Source organism: Carcharodon carcharias, chromosome 11, assembly GCF_017639515.1.
Source record: "Carcharodon carcharias isolate sCarCar2 chromosome 11, sCarCar2.pri, whole genome shotgun sequence".
Classification (NCBI taxonomy): domain Eukaryota; kingdom Metazoa; phylum Chordata; class Chondrichthyes; order Lamniformes; family Lamnidae; genus Carcharodon; species Carcharodon carcharias.
This window is the reverse complement of record NC_054477.1, coordinates 52,082,810-52,097,531: the sequence shown is the minus strand read 5'-3', so window position 1 is coordinate 52,097,531 and position 14,722 is coordinate 52,082,810. Positions and strand designations below refer to the sequence as shown.

The following is a 14,722-nucleotide window of genomic DNA, read 5'->3' as shown; positions in this document are numbered from 1 at the left end:
TGTAGCCAGTATTCTTACCTGCAGCAGATGACAGCTTTACAAGACAAAGCCAGATCTAAAAACGAGCGACGAACTTCAAAAGACAGTGCGTATTTCAATGTGTGCCCATCTATAATTAGGGCAAGTTCGTTCTCTTTGTTCAAGGACTCACCTAGGTCCTCACAATGGTGAGTAATTGTTTCCCTGGTTGCCTAAGAAGAAATAAACAAACATCATGATTAATCTTGACTGGCATCGTTTTTCCTAGGTCTATGCCCATCATATCTACTGTCATTCGTGCTGCTATTCTCCTTATTGGAAGGTAAGTATTCAATAGCCTGACATCCACATAATATAATAAAAAATAATCAGCCATAATTTGGAGGTTAATGCACATTTGACAGTTTAAAAAAAGATAACTATTCAATGAAATGCTTAACCTTGGACCATGTTTGAGTTCTAAAGAGGGTAATTCAGAAGTTTTTACTTCAATCGAAATATTTAGCATTCTTACTCCTCTGAATCTCATTCAATCTGAAATCAAACATTGCTTGCACTCTGTCTTGGAGTCCAAATTGAAAACCTTGTTACAATTATGAGGTTTATAAGATTGCTACGTTTTGGGACTATGCCTTTAATTTAAGGCAAAATGGAGGGGTGTCATGTGACCTGTTCTGAAGTCTGCCTGACAGCAAGCCTGGCTGGTTTGATTGTTAGAGATTAAAAGGGGCCTAGGTTGTTATACTGGGAAAAAGGTGCAAGGTGTTTACACTTGCAGACGATGGCAGCAGCCTGTATGCTAACAGTGGATTGACTATGAGTCTCCAAAGTCCCCCAGAAATGTTGAGAATATCAGGTTGTAAACAGTTGTGCTTTTAAACTGTCCATTTAGTTCCAAGATGAAATAGAGTTGGACTCTCAAGGATAACTAATCTGCCTTGATACAAAGCCCATGTGATTCATGTTGTCATGGTGTTGGACTTTGATATGGGAAGGGTACAGAGGAAGTCATTGTGATATCAGGTAACAGGCTTTCCTAAAATATCACTGAATTTCACAGACAAGCTGGTCTTCCAGGGACTGGGAGAGAGAGAGACCAGCTACAGGCCAAAAGTCTCAATGGTTCACCGTGCACAGGTGGAAGCTCGCAGTGGGATTGAAATGACCAAATTTGTGAGGAGTGAAAATGAGGCTGGAAGATTCGCCTAGCTTGTGCTAGTGGGAGGATCTCCAGTAATACTCTCACTGTGAAGGACAGTTCTGGGATTATAAGATGTTGAGGGGCCCACACCAAGGATGGTTCATAGCTTGATGATAATTCCCTGCAAGTCTTCCTCCGTGCTATGAGTGATCGGCGGGAGGTCTTCATGCCTGCTGACAGGAAGAGGAAACCTCCCAATCAAACCAAAGCAGCCTTACTGGAGATCGCAGGATCTTATCAACTTATCAACTACAACACCTGTTAGTTGCTAAGGAGCATTAATTGAGAATTGTAGGCCACCCACACAGGACTTGGCCAAACATTTCAAAGCATGATTTTAGCACAACATTTTCATTACAATGCCCTTTCTATTTGCAGGAGAAGAGGGCACAAAGTGCCCAAGAGAGGGCCAAGACCAGAGACAGTCAAGCCAACATGACCATTTTCACTTCTATAGAGGGAGAAGTGCTGGATCTGTTAGCCAATCAGTAGAGTTGAACCACTGGGCGAGGTGAGGTTGGAGGAAGGCCCCAGGGTGGTGAGATTCCAAAGGCACATAGTTCACTCCTGCAAACAGGACCCGTGGAAGTGGGATGTGCGAACAGTGGGGGGCTACGCGGCGGTGTGGTTTGGAAATTGGGGAAAATGGCAGGGAGGTCGTTGACTTTGGAGGCTTGCAGAATTCAGGAAGGAATGTCTCAATACTGTGTGTCTCAATATTGGAGAGTCTAAGGTTCAAACTCTGGTTACCATCTCCCATTGTCGCGAGTGTGTATTTTTAGGAAGTGTGTCTCTGTGAATCTCAAATTACGATGGTGCCCCTCATTCTCATTTACTTCCCCCAAAGGTGCATGTGAAACATCAGCAGCTGTAGCCACTGGCCCCGAGGGACTAATGTTAATCACGGAGGAGGAGGAAGCCTCACAGAGTGCAGCATCATATCCTTACTCTGCACCTAGCACCACCGCAGATATACGCACCTTGCTGGGTATGCATGAGTCAGCTGTAAGGGATCTACACACTAGTGAGAGTACAGTCGCCAGACCAGCTGTCAGAGCCTGAGATAGTGCAAGCCTCTGGCAGTCAGAAGAATGCTGGAGGCGACTGAGATGCTGAATCCCTGGCTGATGATGAGCCTCTGGAGATGACCGTCAGGCAGACAGATGCTGGACATACAGCGTGAGGTACATTGAGATGTGGCAGAGGTTCCTGAGGGGTTGCGTGCACTAGCATGGATAGTGGAGGAGTCCAAGTAGGCCATGAGCGCTGTGATCACCCGCTCTTCAAAACACATGGCTTCCTCCATCGAGAGATGGGCAACTGTCGTGGAGAGCCAAACACTGCAGTTAATTATAAAAGCACAAAACTGCGGATGCTGGAAATCCAAAACAAAAATAAAAATAAAAATATCTGGAAAAACTCAGCAGGTCTGCCAGCATCTGTAGAGAGGATCACAGTTAACGTTTCAAGTCCGTATGACTCTTCAACAACAGCAGTTAATTAATGGGATACCAGGTATGTTCTGACTTGCACTCCCTCACCTTATCTCTGAGCTCTGGTGGCCAGAGCTAGGACGAGAGTGGGGCATGGAGCCTGGAGTCACATCCAGAGCTTCGTTCCTCTCAGGAGAGCAGGGAGGGCCAAATGGCGGTGAATGCTGCCTCCATTGGGGAGGGGGGGAACACCTCTCAGGTTGCTTCTGATGGTGACAGCCTGTGCTCTGCCCCTTTGCCATTGACAAAAATGCTTCAGAGTGCCATGCTTACAGATAAGCCTCCTGCCACTGTGCAGGAAACTTCCACCATGCTGAGGCGCTTTTGCAAAGGGGTCAACAACCTGTCTCCAGCAGACCTGGCTGCAAATGGGGGAGGACCATGCCATAGCACCCATAAGCAATTTAAGAAAACACCACATTAATCACATATCAGTTCAAAAGAGTGGTTGTTCAGTATTGAGAGTTATGAAACCTTGTTATTACATAATTGTTCTTTACATGATGCTCTGGCTGCATTTGAGTTTTTGTGTGTGATGTGATGATTTTGATTGCATGCTGTAAAGGGAGTTTGTGCTCATGTGGGTCCCTGTGATTTGCCCCATTTGATACCTCTACATTGGCACAAGTCCTGGTGTTCACATATGTGAGATACGAGGAAAGGGTGAGTACAGCCAAGAGGTTATAGTTGAGCAGATGGCACAGAGCTAGTGAATCTTCGCAGTATTAGAGAATCTTGCATCTCTCAGGTATCAAAAGCACCTCATGCACTGTCTTAGATAGCTGGCTGACGTGGCTCACCGTCCTCATCATCAGAGGATGCAGCCCCATCCATCAGATCCTCCTCTGCCAGGCCAATATGCAAGGCAAAGCAGACCACAACCATTTTGAGACTCCAGCAGAAGCATTGTGCAAAGTGGCACCTGATTAGTCCAAACATCTAAAGCGCATTTTGAGTAGACCAATGGTCTGGTGAATGTGTGGCTTTCATTATACCTCCTCTCAGTCTCTATATTTGGATTTCTCGCTGGGATTATTAGCCATTCCTTGAGAGGGCAACCTTTATCTCCCAGAAGGCAGCCATCCAAAGGTTCTGGTCGAGTGACCATCCAAGGCACTTGGGAGTGCCAAAGTGTGTGTGCATCATGACTGCTATCTGGATATTATGCACACACCTGCATTACCCTTTGTTTATGATCTCACACAATCTGGACACAGATGGAGTGATATCCTTTTATATTTACAGTTGCCCCTGGCTATCCAGATGGAGCTTTTATTGCAACTTGTGTGCAATCAATGACCCCTTGCACCTTTGGAAATCCAGCCATGGCTGCAAAGCCTCAGACTCTTTCTGCTTGACTGGCATTGTCACTGGTAAATGAAATGCACTCATGGACATGCCTAAATATGGCATCCATAAAACATTTATACAGTGATGGGTTGCAGGCTACAAAATTCCACTAAGGTCTCCACATGAAGCCTGGAATGACCCAAGGCGAGAAAATTCAAGGTCGCAGTCACTTTTAATGAGGCATCAGGTGGCCACCAATATAATGAGAGGCAATCTTCCCAGACAGCATGCTACACAGGGATGCAACTGTCTCCTTTGAGACTCTAAGGCACTGTCATGTGGACATCAGGAGGTATGTCACCTTTACTGTCAAAAGTCAGTTGGCAGGGTAGTGCCTTCTCCTATCTCTGCTTGCTTGATCTTGCTGTCTGTCCTTCACAACCCCTTGCATGGCAGCAGATTGCACACCTTCCTGGACCACAGGATGCATCTGTTCCTGGTTAGCTCCTGCCCTCTCACTCCTCCTCACTGGAGGAGGAGCCTCCTACAGAATGGATAATTCCCATGGGGCAGCAACGTAAAGATTCAATGCTAGAGAGCGCAAACTTGATTGTAGCACTTTCTGTTTGCCTTCTTCCCTGATAAAATGTCATAATGTAGGCTGAACATTATGAAATATTAAATTTACACCACTATGAAATTCTCCCACCTGCCTTCAGCCACAGACCTGCTTTGAGTCTGTATTTCTGCCTTTGGAACACACCAAAAGCTGGTGTGACTCCCTCCGAACACACATCCACCCACACAGGCTCTCGCTCAAGCACACAGACTCTCGCTCACTCACACTGACTTTCTCACACCCTGCCTGGGCCTAGGAGGTTTGGTCATTTTACTGCTGAGGAGAAATTTGGGACAGCTGTTAAGGTGCCATGATGAGCTTCCTCACCCGGTCCTGTCTGAGGCTCCAGCTAACCTGGGTGGGGGTCGGACGGGTGCTGTTAACGTGACCGGTGTTACTCGTGACCTCCCCAGCTCGCTCCACCCCACCATTCTGACTCCTGTGCTCCTTTAGGGGGCCGCACTTGCGTGGGAGAGAGAGGGCACAGCCAAAGGAAGAAAGGGAAAAAATGCACCATGGCTGTGAATACAAAAGAGGAGCCACTCACCTTCACACTGTTCACTGCTCCTCCAATCACAGTATGTTTCTCTCCCACTAGCCTATCAGCAGCAAATGCAGGTGGAAAAAGGCCTGTAAGTGGAGCTGCAGCTCCTTACAGGTCTGTCACTTGCACTTACCTGTATTTTGAACAGTGAGTCTGCAGGCCACAGAGGGGCATGGTGGGTAGGATTTTGACCCACGGGCTGTAGGTTGGACAAGCCTGGTGTAGGGCAATGAAACTTGATCAAGATTTTAAAAACCTCAGGGAGGTGTTGTTGCTTGAGAATTTACAAACAGCATTCCTTTAAGAATCAGGTCCCACCTAGAAGACCGTAAAGTTTCCAAAATAAGGGAAGCCGCAATTTTGGCTGATGGTTATAAACTCTCTCACAAACACAGAGGGCAGCAAACCTTTGCAAACCCACAGAGAAGCTGGAGAGATAAATGAATTGATAATGAACAGGACAGTAATTACCATGAGTGGGATGGCAAAACTGAAAAGACGGATATTTCTCAGAGTAGTGAAAGAGAGTCTGGGAGATGAATATGATTCAGGGAGACCAATATGTTACTTTTGCCATAAGATGGGGCTTGTGAAATCTGACTGTTGGAAGTTAAAAGCTAGCTATGATAGGTTTGTCTAGTGTTTCTCCAGAAAATGCTGTACCAGTGAGTGAAGCTTGTGACAAACTGATACTATCTAATGTATTTACAGTGGGTGCAAATTGGAAAATAAAATATTATGGGAGTTTTACAGTTGAGGATGAAGTAACTCAATTTTTGTCTAATAAAGGAACCAAAAATATAGTTATTCTTCAGGATATGGGGTCAGCTCAAAGCTTTATGTTAGCAAAGTACATGAATTTCTCACCAGAGAATTCACTAATTAAAAGTGCATTGATACAGGGTACTGATGGAAATTGTTTACCTGTTCCATTGTGCAGAGCAAATTTGAATTGTGCTTTAGTCACTGGGTCTGTCATTGTGGGAGTGATATCCAAATTACCTATTAATAATGTTAATATTATCTTGCTGGAGCCCATGTCCTGCCTTCAGACATTTCTACAAAATCCACTGAAGTGGGGTAAAGTAAAGATGTATCAACCAGATTAGTGCACTTTGGAAAACAAATACTAGTCTCTGATTCTGTTGTTAAAGATAATAGTTTGACACAAGGGGTGCCTAAACAGGGAAAAGCTCAAACTTCTGAAATTGAAACACTACTGATGTCTCAGGTTTGCCAGTAAAGATTCAGAATCAACTAATGCCATGTTGAACCTGCCTGCATACTCTAAATCACAGGTGTCAAAGACAGATTACAACAGCAGAATTCCATGGTAATGGATTCAGGACCCTGATAGTGGAAGTCCTGCCTGCAAAGAGTTGCTGGCCAGAGGCTGGCAGCTCTCCATTGCTGTCAACGTCACGGGGAGTGGTGGCAGCTGGTGGCCCAGGATTGCTGAGGGGCCCCTGGCCAAAGCTGAGTGAGGGTGGGGTGGAGATCGCAGGGTGAGGGTTTTGGGTGAAGGAGGGGAGCAAGGGGTGGCCATCAGCACCACCCATCCATGATGCTGGGTCCCCCAATTGGATGCTGAGTACCTGATAATGAGGGACCCCCTTCTGGGAGGCCACTGGCAAACCAAACAGACAGAGTTTTCTGGGTGGCCTTTGGGAGGCGTAGGAAAACTATGTTGCTCTCATTTATTCCCTGAGCCACCACTTAATTGTGACAGGCTCAGGGATAACGAGTTTCATTGACAATTCCCTGCCATAGGCTAGAAATCCCATGTCGCTGCCTGCCACAGTCTGACTTAAGCAGGGGAGGTTTCGCCATGTCAGGAGACTGATGTGGGTCCTCTCCTGCGATTAAGTGGGCCCGCTGCCAGTATTCCCACTGCGATGGACTTGATTAAATTCCGTCCATAACCTATCGCAGCAATTCAGGTGGATGTTAAATATCCGATAACACCATTTTAAGACAAACAGGGAGTTCTGTTGGTGTTCTCAACAACATTCCTTCTTCAAGCAACACCATCAAACCGAGATTAACTGGTCACACAGTGCATTGCTATTTGTGGGATATTGCTGTCCATATAATGATCGCTGTGTCTGCCAACACACCAATAGTGACTGCACATCAAATGATTTGCTGCATGTGAAACACTTAGGATGCTCTAAGACACACAATGACATGCTATATAAATACAAGCTCTTTTTAAAAATTTGACAGAAAACATCCGTATTAAGGAAGTTTAACACAAATAAGTTAACCTCCGTTGTACTTCTCACAACTGCTATGTAACAAAACTTGGAGTTATTAATGAGACTTCAAAGACACTACATTGACTCTTCAGCTCAAGATAATAAAAGACTAAGTTCTCCCAAACTGATAGGTGACTTAGTAACAGGTTAATTAACAAAAGCTCCATTTTTTTTACACTGCACAGATTAATAAGTAGCAGGGAAAGGAAATGTGTAAACTTGCAATCTAAGGCTTTTACACAGTAAAAAAAACCTAAGTAATAAAAACAAAACCTATAACAGAAAAACTTACAGGAATCTTGGTTTACTAGAAGATAAATTTAACCAACGTTGCCTCCCAAGAGCCTTTTGCCTAAATGCCATCAACAGAAAGGAACTGGACAGAGTTGTCCATTTTCTGTATGGGCTCCCTAAGCAGGTCTCAGAACTCACTGCACAAGTATGGGAACTGAATATCCTGTCTTTGGTGAGATAAAGTAATGCTTGTGGAGGGGATTGGTGGAAAACTGGTTATACAGGATTCCTGGCTCTTCCACTTGCAAACATTCTGGTCTATTTGGAACAAAGCAAGTCCTCCACTAAATGGGCAGGTGCATAAAAATTTCAGAAATAACATTGCTGAGCACAAGGGGTACCTGTGATATCCTGTGTTGCTATCAGCATCAGAGGTTTTTAAATTGTAAAAGGCAGGGTTCAAGCATAGCATGATCAGTAAAGAAACTGGCACACTGATAAACCAAACTATTTATCTTCAATTCCTACTTGTCAGCTTCCAAATGTTTCAGGCCTGTGCCACAGTTGCACTATCAATGGGGCATGTCTCTGCTCAGTTTATTCAAATTATGCTGACCATTGGTTTTCTAACCATGCTCATTCAACCAGGTTCATTCACTAGTCAGGTGAAAGTTGCACTGCCCCACGTCTGACCCTAAAAGGGCTCGAAAGGCAGTTCAGTGACAGACCTGTAGACCCAGGTAAATCTACCAGTCAATGCATGGAAACTGATTTAACAGGGAACACCAGGAACAAACTGAATTTCAACTTAAAAAATATATTAATTAAAAAAGGTCTCACAAAGTGCAGGCAGTAGAGGAGATACAAATTGCAAGCTGCAGTTAATGGAGACAACTGGAACATTTCAAGTTTTTTTTTCCTGGACATCATGCATCTGGCTAGAACAGCTGTTGGCACACAAAGGTCTGTAGCTGCTGAGAGAGAGCAAATTCTGGATAGAACATCTAACACACCACACTTCATGACAATCTCAGGTATTGTCCACTTTATAGCTCAGTCATGCCTAAATTTAATAAATTAATAAATTTAAATTTAAACTTGTTTCTTTCACACAATTACATCAGTTTAAAATGACACCACTATACTTCCTCCCATGGAGCATAACCTGGGCAAGAAAAACATCTTGCATTATCAAACTGACAATCTGACAATTTTTTTTGAAAAGGTTTTTTTTTATAATTGCCTTTCCCTTAAGTTCCATTAAATAAACAAAGCATGTTTTTCATGTTTAAATCATCCAATGAAGTCACTTATGACTATAATTTTTTTGAGGTATGATCGATCCATAAGTCGCTTATTAAGAAGCAGCTGGATCGTTCACACATTAAGTTCTGAAGGCAATACTTGAGACTTCATACCATGAGAGATGGTAACTTTTGTGTTGCCCTCATCTGTTATGAAAGAAGAATTGGGAGATTAATTGGATTCACCTTGAGCCTTACCATTTGAAAGTTCACCACTACACATATGTAGTCAACGTGGTGCTTCATTCAACAACAAACTGTTGTTATTGTACACAGTAGGATACAGATATTGTGAACAGAACTGTGCTCCTCTCCACAGATGCTGCCAGACCTGCTGAGTTTTTCCAGATATTTTTGTTTTTGTTTAGGATACAGATATTGTCTATACAAGGATTTAGCAAGATTGTACTCATCAAATCTTATGGTTCCAAATAGCTATGATCTATTGTCATGAATTCTGGTGCACTCATTTAATCGCCTGATGGAAGGTTCCATATATATATTCCCTGGTCGAAAGCTAATAAAGTAAAACTCCAGAGTATTCATGTAACCTTCTTTTCAATATCCAACTGTGGCCAACTTTCCTCCTAACTTCTATTTATTATATGAAAAACCACTAAAAAATAGTCCGTGTATCTTTTAAAATTTTTTCGTGGGAGGTGAGCTTCACTGCCTGGGCCAGTATTTGTTGCCCACCCCTAATTACCCTTGAGAAGTGGCGGTGAGCCACTTTTCTTGAAATGCATTCAAGCTTTTCTTCATTCATGGTCTATAACTCATTGCCTCTAAAACATGAAATAAAAAACTTGCCTGTAAATATTTATATACTTCCTTTGACATAATGAAACATTGAAAGCTTTCATAATTGGGGGTTGGGTGTGAACAGGAGTAGGAGAAAAGCTCTGTCAGAGAATTAGGTTTTCTGCGCTCTTCTGAAAGTGGGGAACATTTAGGTATGACAAAAGAAGATTTTAAGGAGGGAGCTCTAGGGTATAAAGGAAAGGTGGTTGATGACTCTGGTTGGCATATCAAAGTGGAATGGAAAAATGCATGACAGACCAAAGTTAGGAAAATAGAGAAAGTGGCTCACCGCCACTTCTCAAGGGTAATTAGGGGTGGGCAACAAATACTGGCCCAGGCAGTGAAGCTCACCTCCCACGAAAAAATTTTAAAAGATACACGGACATAAGGCTGGAGAAGGTTGCAAAGTTAGGGAGGCGTATGGAGGGATCTGAAGGCAAGAACAGGATTTTTCATGTTTTTAGGGATGGGAGACAATCAGCAAAAATAGATTAAATGAGCTGGATTTAGTGCAGAATAGGATGTGGACAGTGGGGCTTTGGGTCAGTAGAAGTGGAATAACGTGCAGCTCGGAAACCCCACAAGGAAGAAATCAACTTGGAAGAAGTGAAGGTTTCGGTGGTAGTGCAAGTGAGTTAGGGAAAAAGATGGGCAATGTTTCTGAGGAATAAGCGAATAGTTTTGCTGATTGACTATATTTGGGTTTGAAGTTCAGCTAAGAGTTGAATAGAGCTTAAATGAGTACCCAAGCAGGAGGCAGGGTGGGGGGGAAGAGCTAAGTTAACTGATGGTTTCAATCATAGCAATTTTCAGTTGGAAGAAGTTGGTTCCAATCAGTGAGTGAGAATGCATGGACACAGAAGTGCAATCTTGGGTAGTAAGTCAATCCCTTTCCTTCCACAGTCCATAGACCATTTGTCCAGTTTATTTAGTCTAATGGAATGGAACCTGTAAAATTTCTCCCTAACCTGAAAAATAGAAGTGTAAAACGAAGTTTACTGTGAGCTGATTGTTCATTCCCCTATGTGGAGCCCCTGATTTTATCCATGTTCTCAGGATCTGGTCAAGTGATACTTTAATGAGAGGGAGGGCAAAATTGGAAAAGAGGTGCAACCCCACTCTGCCTTAATAAGGCTGCTACAGGCAGTTTCATAGTGTCATTGGCAGGGTCTGGAAGATCAACCTGTCTTCTCAGTTAGAGAATGGAAGGGAAAGAGCCTAATCAAAAATTAAATACTTTTCAAAAGGAACAAAATGAAACATAAACAAAACAGGCCACATAAAAATGACAGTAACTGTTCACGAGATCACATACTAATATTGTGTGATATTTCCTACAAATGATACAGACGTATGGAATAGGATATTAGTTCTGATAAATATTTGTAGGACAACACCTGTCACATCAATTCAAAAATAAAAGAAAATCTTTTGTCAGCTTTATTCTACACAATGGTCTCAATTAAGGCCATTTCAACAAACCAGAGAAATAGCAATTCCTTAGACTCAGCTGCCAGATGTATCTGTGTTAAAAGTATTGTAAATTTCTGTGTACTGTTTAAATAAATTAAATCCCCACAGTACAAGGTAGGAACAAAAGACACAATAACTACCATTGTGAATCTGCCCATTGGAACACGGCCCCTTTGCAAGTAGCTAATCAGAACAGCCTGCAGGCCCAGTGTTATGGGTGGTCTTAGCTGCAGGCTGCATCCAAAAGCTCTGTAAGCAATCATGTAATGACATGTAGTTTACATTTTCTCACCTTCAAATATCCTGGATTACTATGGTCACAGTGATTCTGTATAGCTGCATATTAACACCAACATTTTATTAGCCATGAAAAAAAAATCCAACCGTGAAAGCTTGATAGGTCTCTCGATTCACAATTAAATATAGAATCAGCTTTTATTCTATATGCTCTGGGACTAAACAGCTAAATAAAATATATGTGATAGAATAGAGCCTCCAGACACTAGATAATTAATCACCGTTAGTGGTTTTGCACTGAACAGTACACTGAGTACTATTCAGTCAGGATTGAAGCACAATTTAATTTCAAGCCTCTGGCAGGTTTTACTCGTGGTTGTCCAAATAGTTTAGCAATAGGAACATAAAACTCTGTTCAACACAAATGCTGGACCAGCAATATCTGAACAATGCATTGTATTAACCAAAATGGGGTAGTAACATTGCCAACTGAACAGGCAAATTTTTAAACTGCTTTCACATTGATACTCGTTCCAAAGTTAGAATGAATGTTTTTTCAGCTCTTCTGGTGGTCCTGACATTTCTTCAGTTGTACTAACTTACCATAGACTAGTGATTAATTAAAACACCTTCGATGTCTATTTGAACCAGGACGGTGACCCATTAAGCCATCAGGGTAGCAATTTCTTTTAAATTTGTTGAATTCCCCCCAACCTCATTAGATGTCTTCCCCAGTTACTAATTATTTGCAATATTTCTTCTGGCTGACAGACAAAATCAATTAACTATTCAAACAAATCCAGTGCCCCCCACACCTGTTTTAAAAAGGTACATGCATTAACTTTTTTCAGATTTATTCGGTTAAACATATACATACACAAATGGGTTTATCATCACTCCTGCATAGTTGACAGAATATCACTGATGAGCAGGAGGGTCTATTCTTTTTGCTATCAATCAAATTGATTCGCATCTGTAACATCAAAACAGGACGGAATCTCTGGTATTTTGAAAGCTTTACTATTAACACTTTTCGCTTTATTTGTGACAACCAAATGGAAAGGAACCTGCTAAAACTCTCAGAAATATTTGAAAATTATAACAAACCATAGTAATAAGACCTCAAGACAACAATAATCCCTCCCAGAAACATGACAGGGTCTCCCTTATCCTCACTTATCACCCCACCAGCCTCCGCATTCAAAGGATCATCCTCTGCCATTTCCTCCAACTCCAGCATGATGCCACCACCAAACACATCTTCCCTTCACTCCTCCTGGTGGCATTCCGTAGGGATCGTTCCCTCTGGGACACCCTGGTCCACTCCTCCATCACCCCCTACTCCTCAACCCTCACCTAGGGCACCTCCCCATGCATACGCAAAAGATGCAACACCTGCCCCTTCACTTCCTCTCTCCTCACCGTCCAAGGGCCCAAATACTCCTTTCAAATGAAGCAGCATTTCACTTGCATTTCCCCCAACTTAGTCTACTGCATTTGTTGCTCCCAATACGGTCTCCTCTACATTGGAGAGACCAAATGCAAACTGGGCGACCGCTTTGCAGAACACCTTCGGTCTGTCCGCAAGAATGACCCAAACCTCCCTGTCGCTTGCCATTTTAACACTCCACCCTGCTCTCTTGCCCACATGTCTGTCCTTGGCTTGCTACATTCTTCCAGTGAAGCTCAATGCAAACTGGAGGAACAGCACCTCATCTTCCGACTATGCACTTTACAGCCTTCCGGACTGAATACTGAATTCAACAACTTTAGTTCTTGAACTGCCTCCTCCATCCCCACCCCCTTTCCGTTTCTTCCCCCTCCCTTTTGTTTTTTCCAATAATTGATATAGATTTTTCTTTTCCCACCTATTTCCATTATTTTTAAATCTATACCTTTTATGCCCTGTTAGTCTTATTTCACCCCACCCCCCCCACTAGAGCTGTACCTTGCATGTCCTGCCATCCATTCTTAATTAGCACATTCTTTTAGATAATATCCCACCTTCAACACCTCTTTGTTCTTTTGTCTGTGACATCTTTTGGTTATCTCCTCCTATCACTGCTTACTTGTCCCTACAACCAACACCACCCCCCCCCCCCACCCCCCTGCCCCCACCTTAAACCAGCTTATATTTCACCCCTCTCCTATTTTTACTCAGTTTTTCCAGGTAATTCTGTTTTTGTTTTGGATTTCCAGCATCCACAGTGTTTTGTTTTTATAATAAAAGAAGTGCTTTGGAATCCTTCAAAATAAAAAGATCAGGTCTTGAAGTGATCAACTAACAATATGTCTCGAATACTGATCCAAAAAAAAGGCTGTGATATTCTGACTAAATGCTATAAATCTAAGTAGTAAATGAACAAAGAAGTTTACAGGCTCTGGACTCATCCTGTTTGAATGTAAAGGTGTCAATTGATCCCTAACCTGAGGTCAAACCTACATTTTACACCTCAATTTCATTCCAGTGCACTTGACTCTAAACAGCTTGCTCCAAGCAGCAAACCCCTTTAAAATTTCTCTCCAAAAGAACTTCTAAATTCTTATCACTTTATACAGAAGCAGTAGACTCTTCCAAATTCACCAATAAATGGTTAGTACTGTATGTCTACTTTGGATCACATATGAAGTTTATCAACAGTGAAATGTGCATGCAGTTACAGTCAGGACCTGCAGGAATTACCTGGTGACAAGTTCAGCTGTTAAAGTCCGAGAGATCATTAATTAGTGATCTGGCTGGATGAGGTGTTTTGTTCTGGTGGTGTGAAGTGGGACTGCTGGCAGTAGGGGCAAGCCTGAAAATAAGTTGGCCTTTAAGCGAGTGCAGGTATTTGTGAATTGCTTGTAATAACATTCCAGAAAAAATGGCACTGTGAAGGAATTTAGCTGCATCCTGAGGATCTCAAAAAAGTACTTTGAAGAAAACTGAAGTGAAATAGTGATTCTTACATTTGTGTGTGAAATGGGCTATAATTGAAAGCAACTCCCATTAGCAGCCATGCACTTTGTCTTTAAGTACCTCACTTTCTGTACAGCTTTAAAAATTTAATTGCTGGTTTCAGCAACTACACATGTCAGCCAGTATTTCCATAAATGTCAATAGATGAAGATCTTCAATATAATGCTTCAACAGCAAATCTACCACTGTTTCTTTTTCTCCTGTTAATGCAGCTACAGTAGCACTACTGATCTATGACCTTTAGACAACAAATTAAGCCAGAAACATTTTCTTTTGCCTTGTCAGTTGAACTAACTGCTTGGCATTTATGGATTTCTGGTTGTAAAATGT

General features: G+C 42.5%; 1 protein-coding gene across 2 annotated transcripts in view; it reads right to left on the bottom strand.

Annotated features, from left to right (window-relative positions):
* atp8a2 (ATPase phospholipid transporting 8A2) overlaps nucleotides 1-14,722 on the bottom strand; it is a 631,244-nt gene that overhangs the window by 270,939 nt on the left and 345,583 nt on the right. For both annotated transcript variants that reach the window (XM_041199633.1, XM_041199634.1), the window contains one exon: nucleotides 19-191. In XM_041199633.1, the coding sequence (XP_041055567.1) occupies nucleotides 19-191 (173 nt within the window). The remainder of the gene's footprint in view (nucleotides 1-18; nucleotides 192-14,722) is intronic.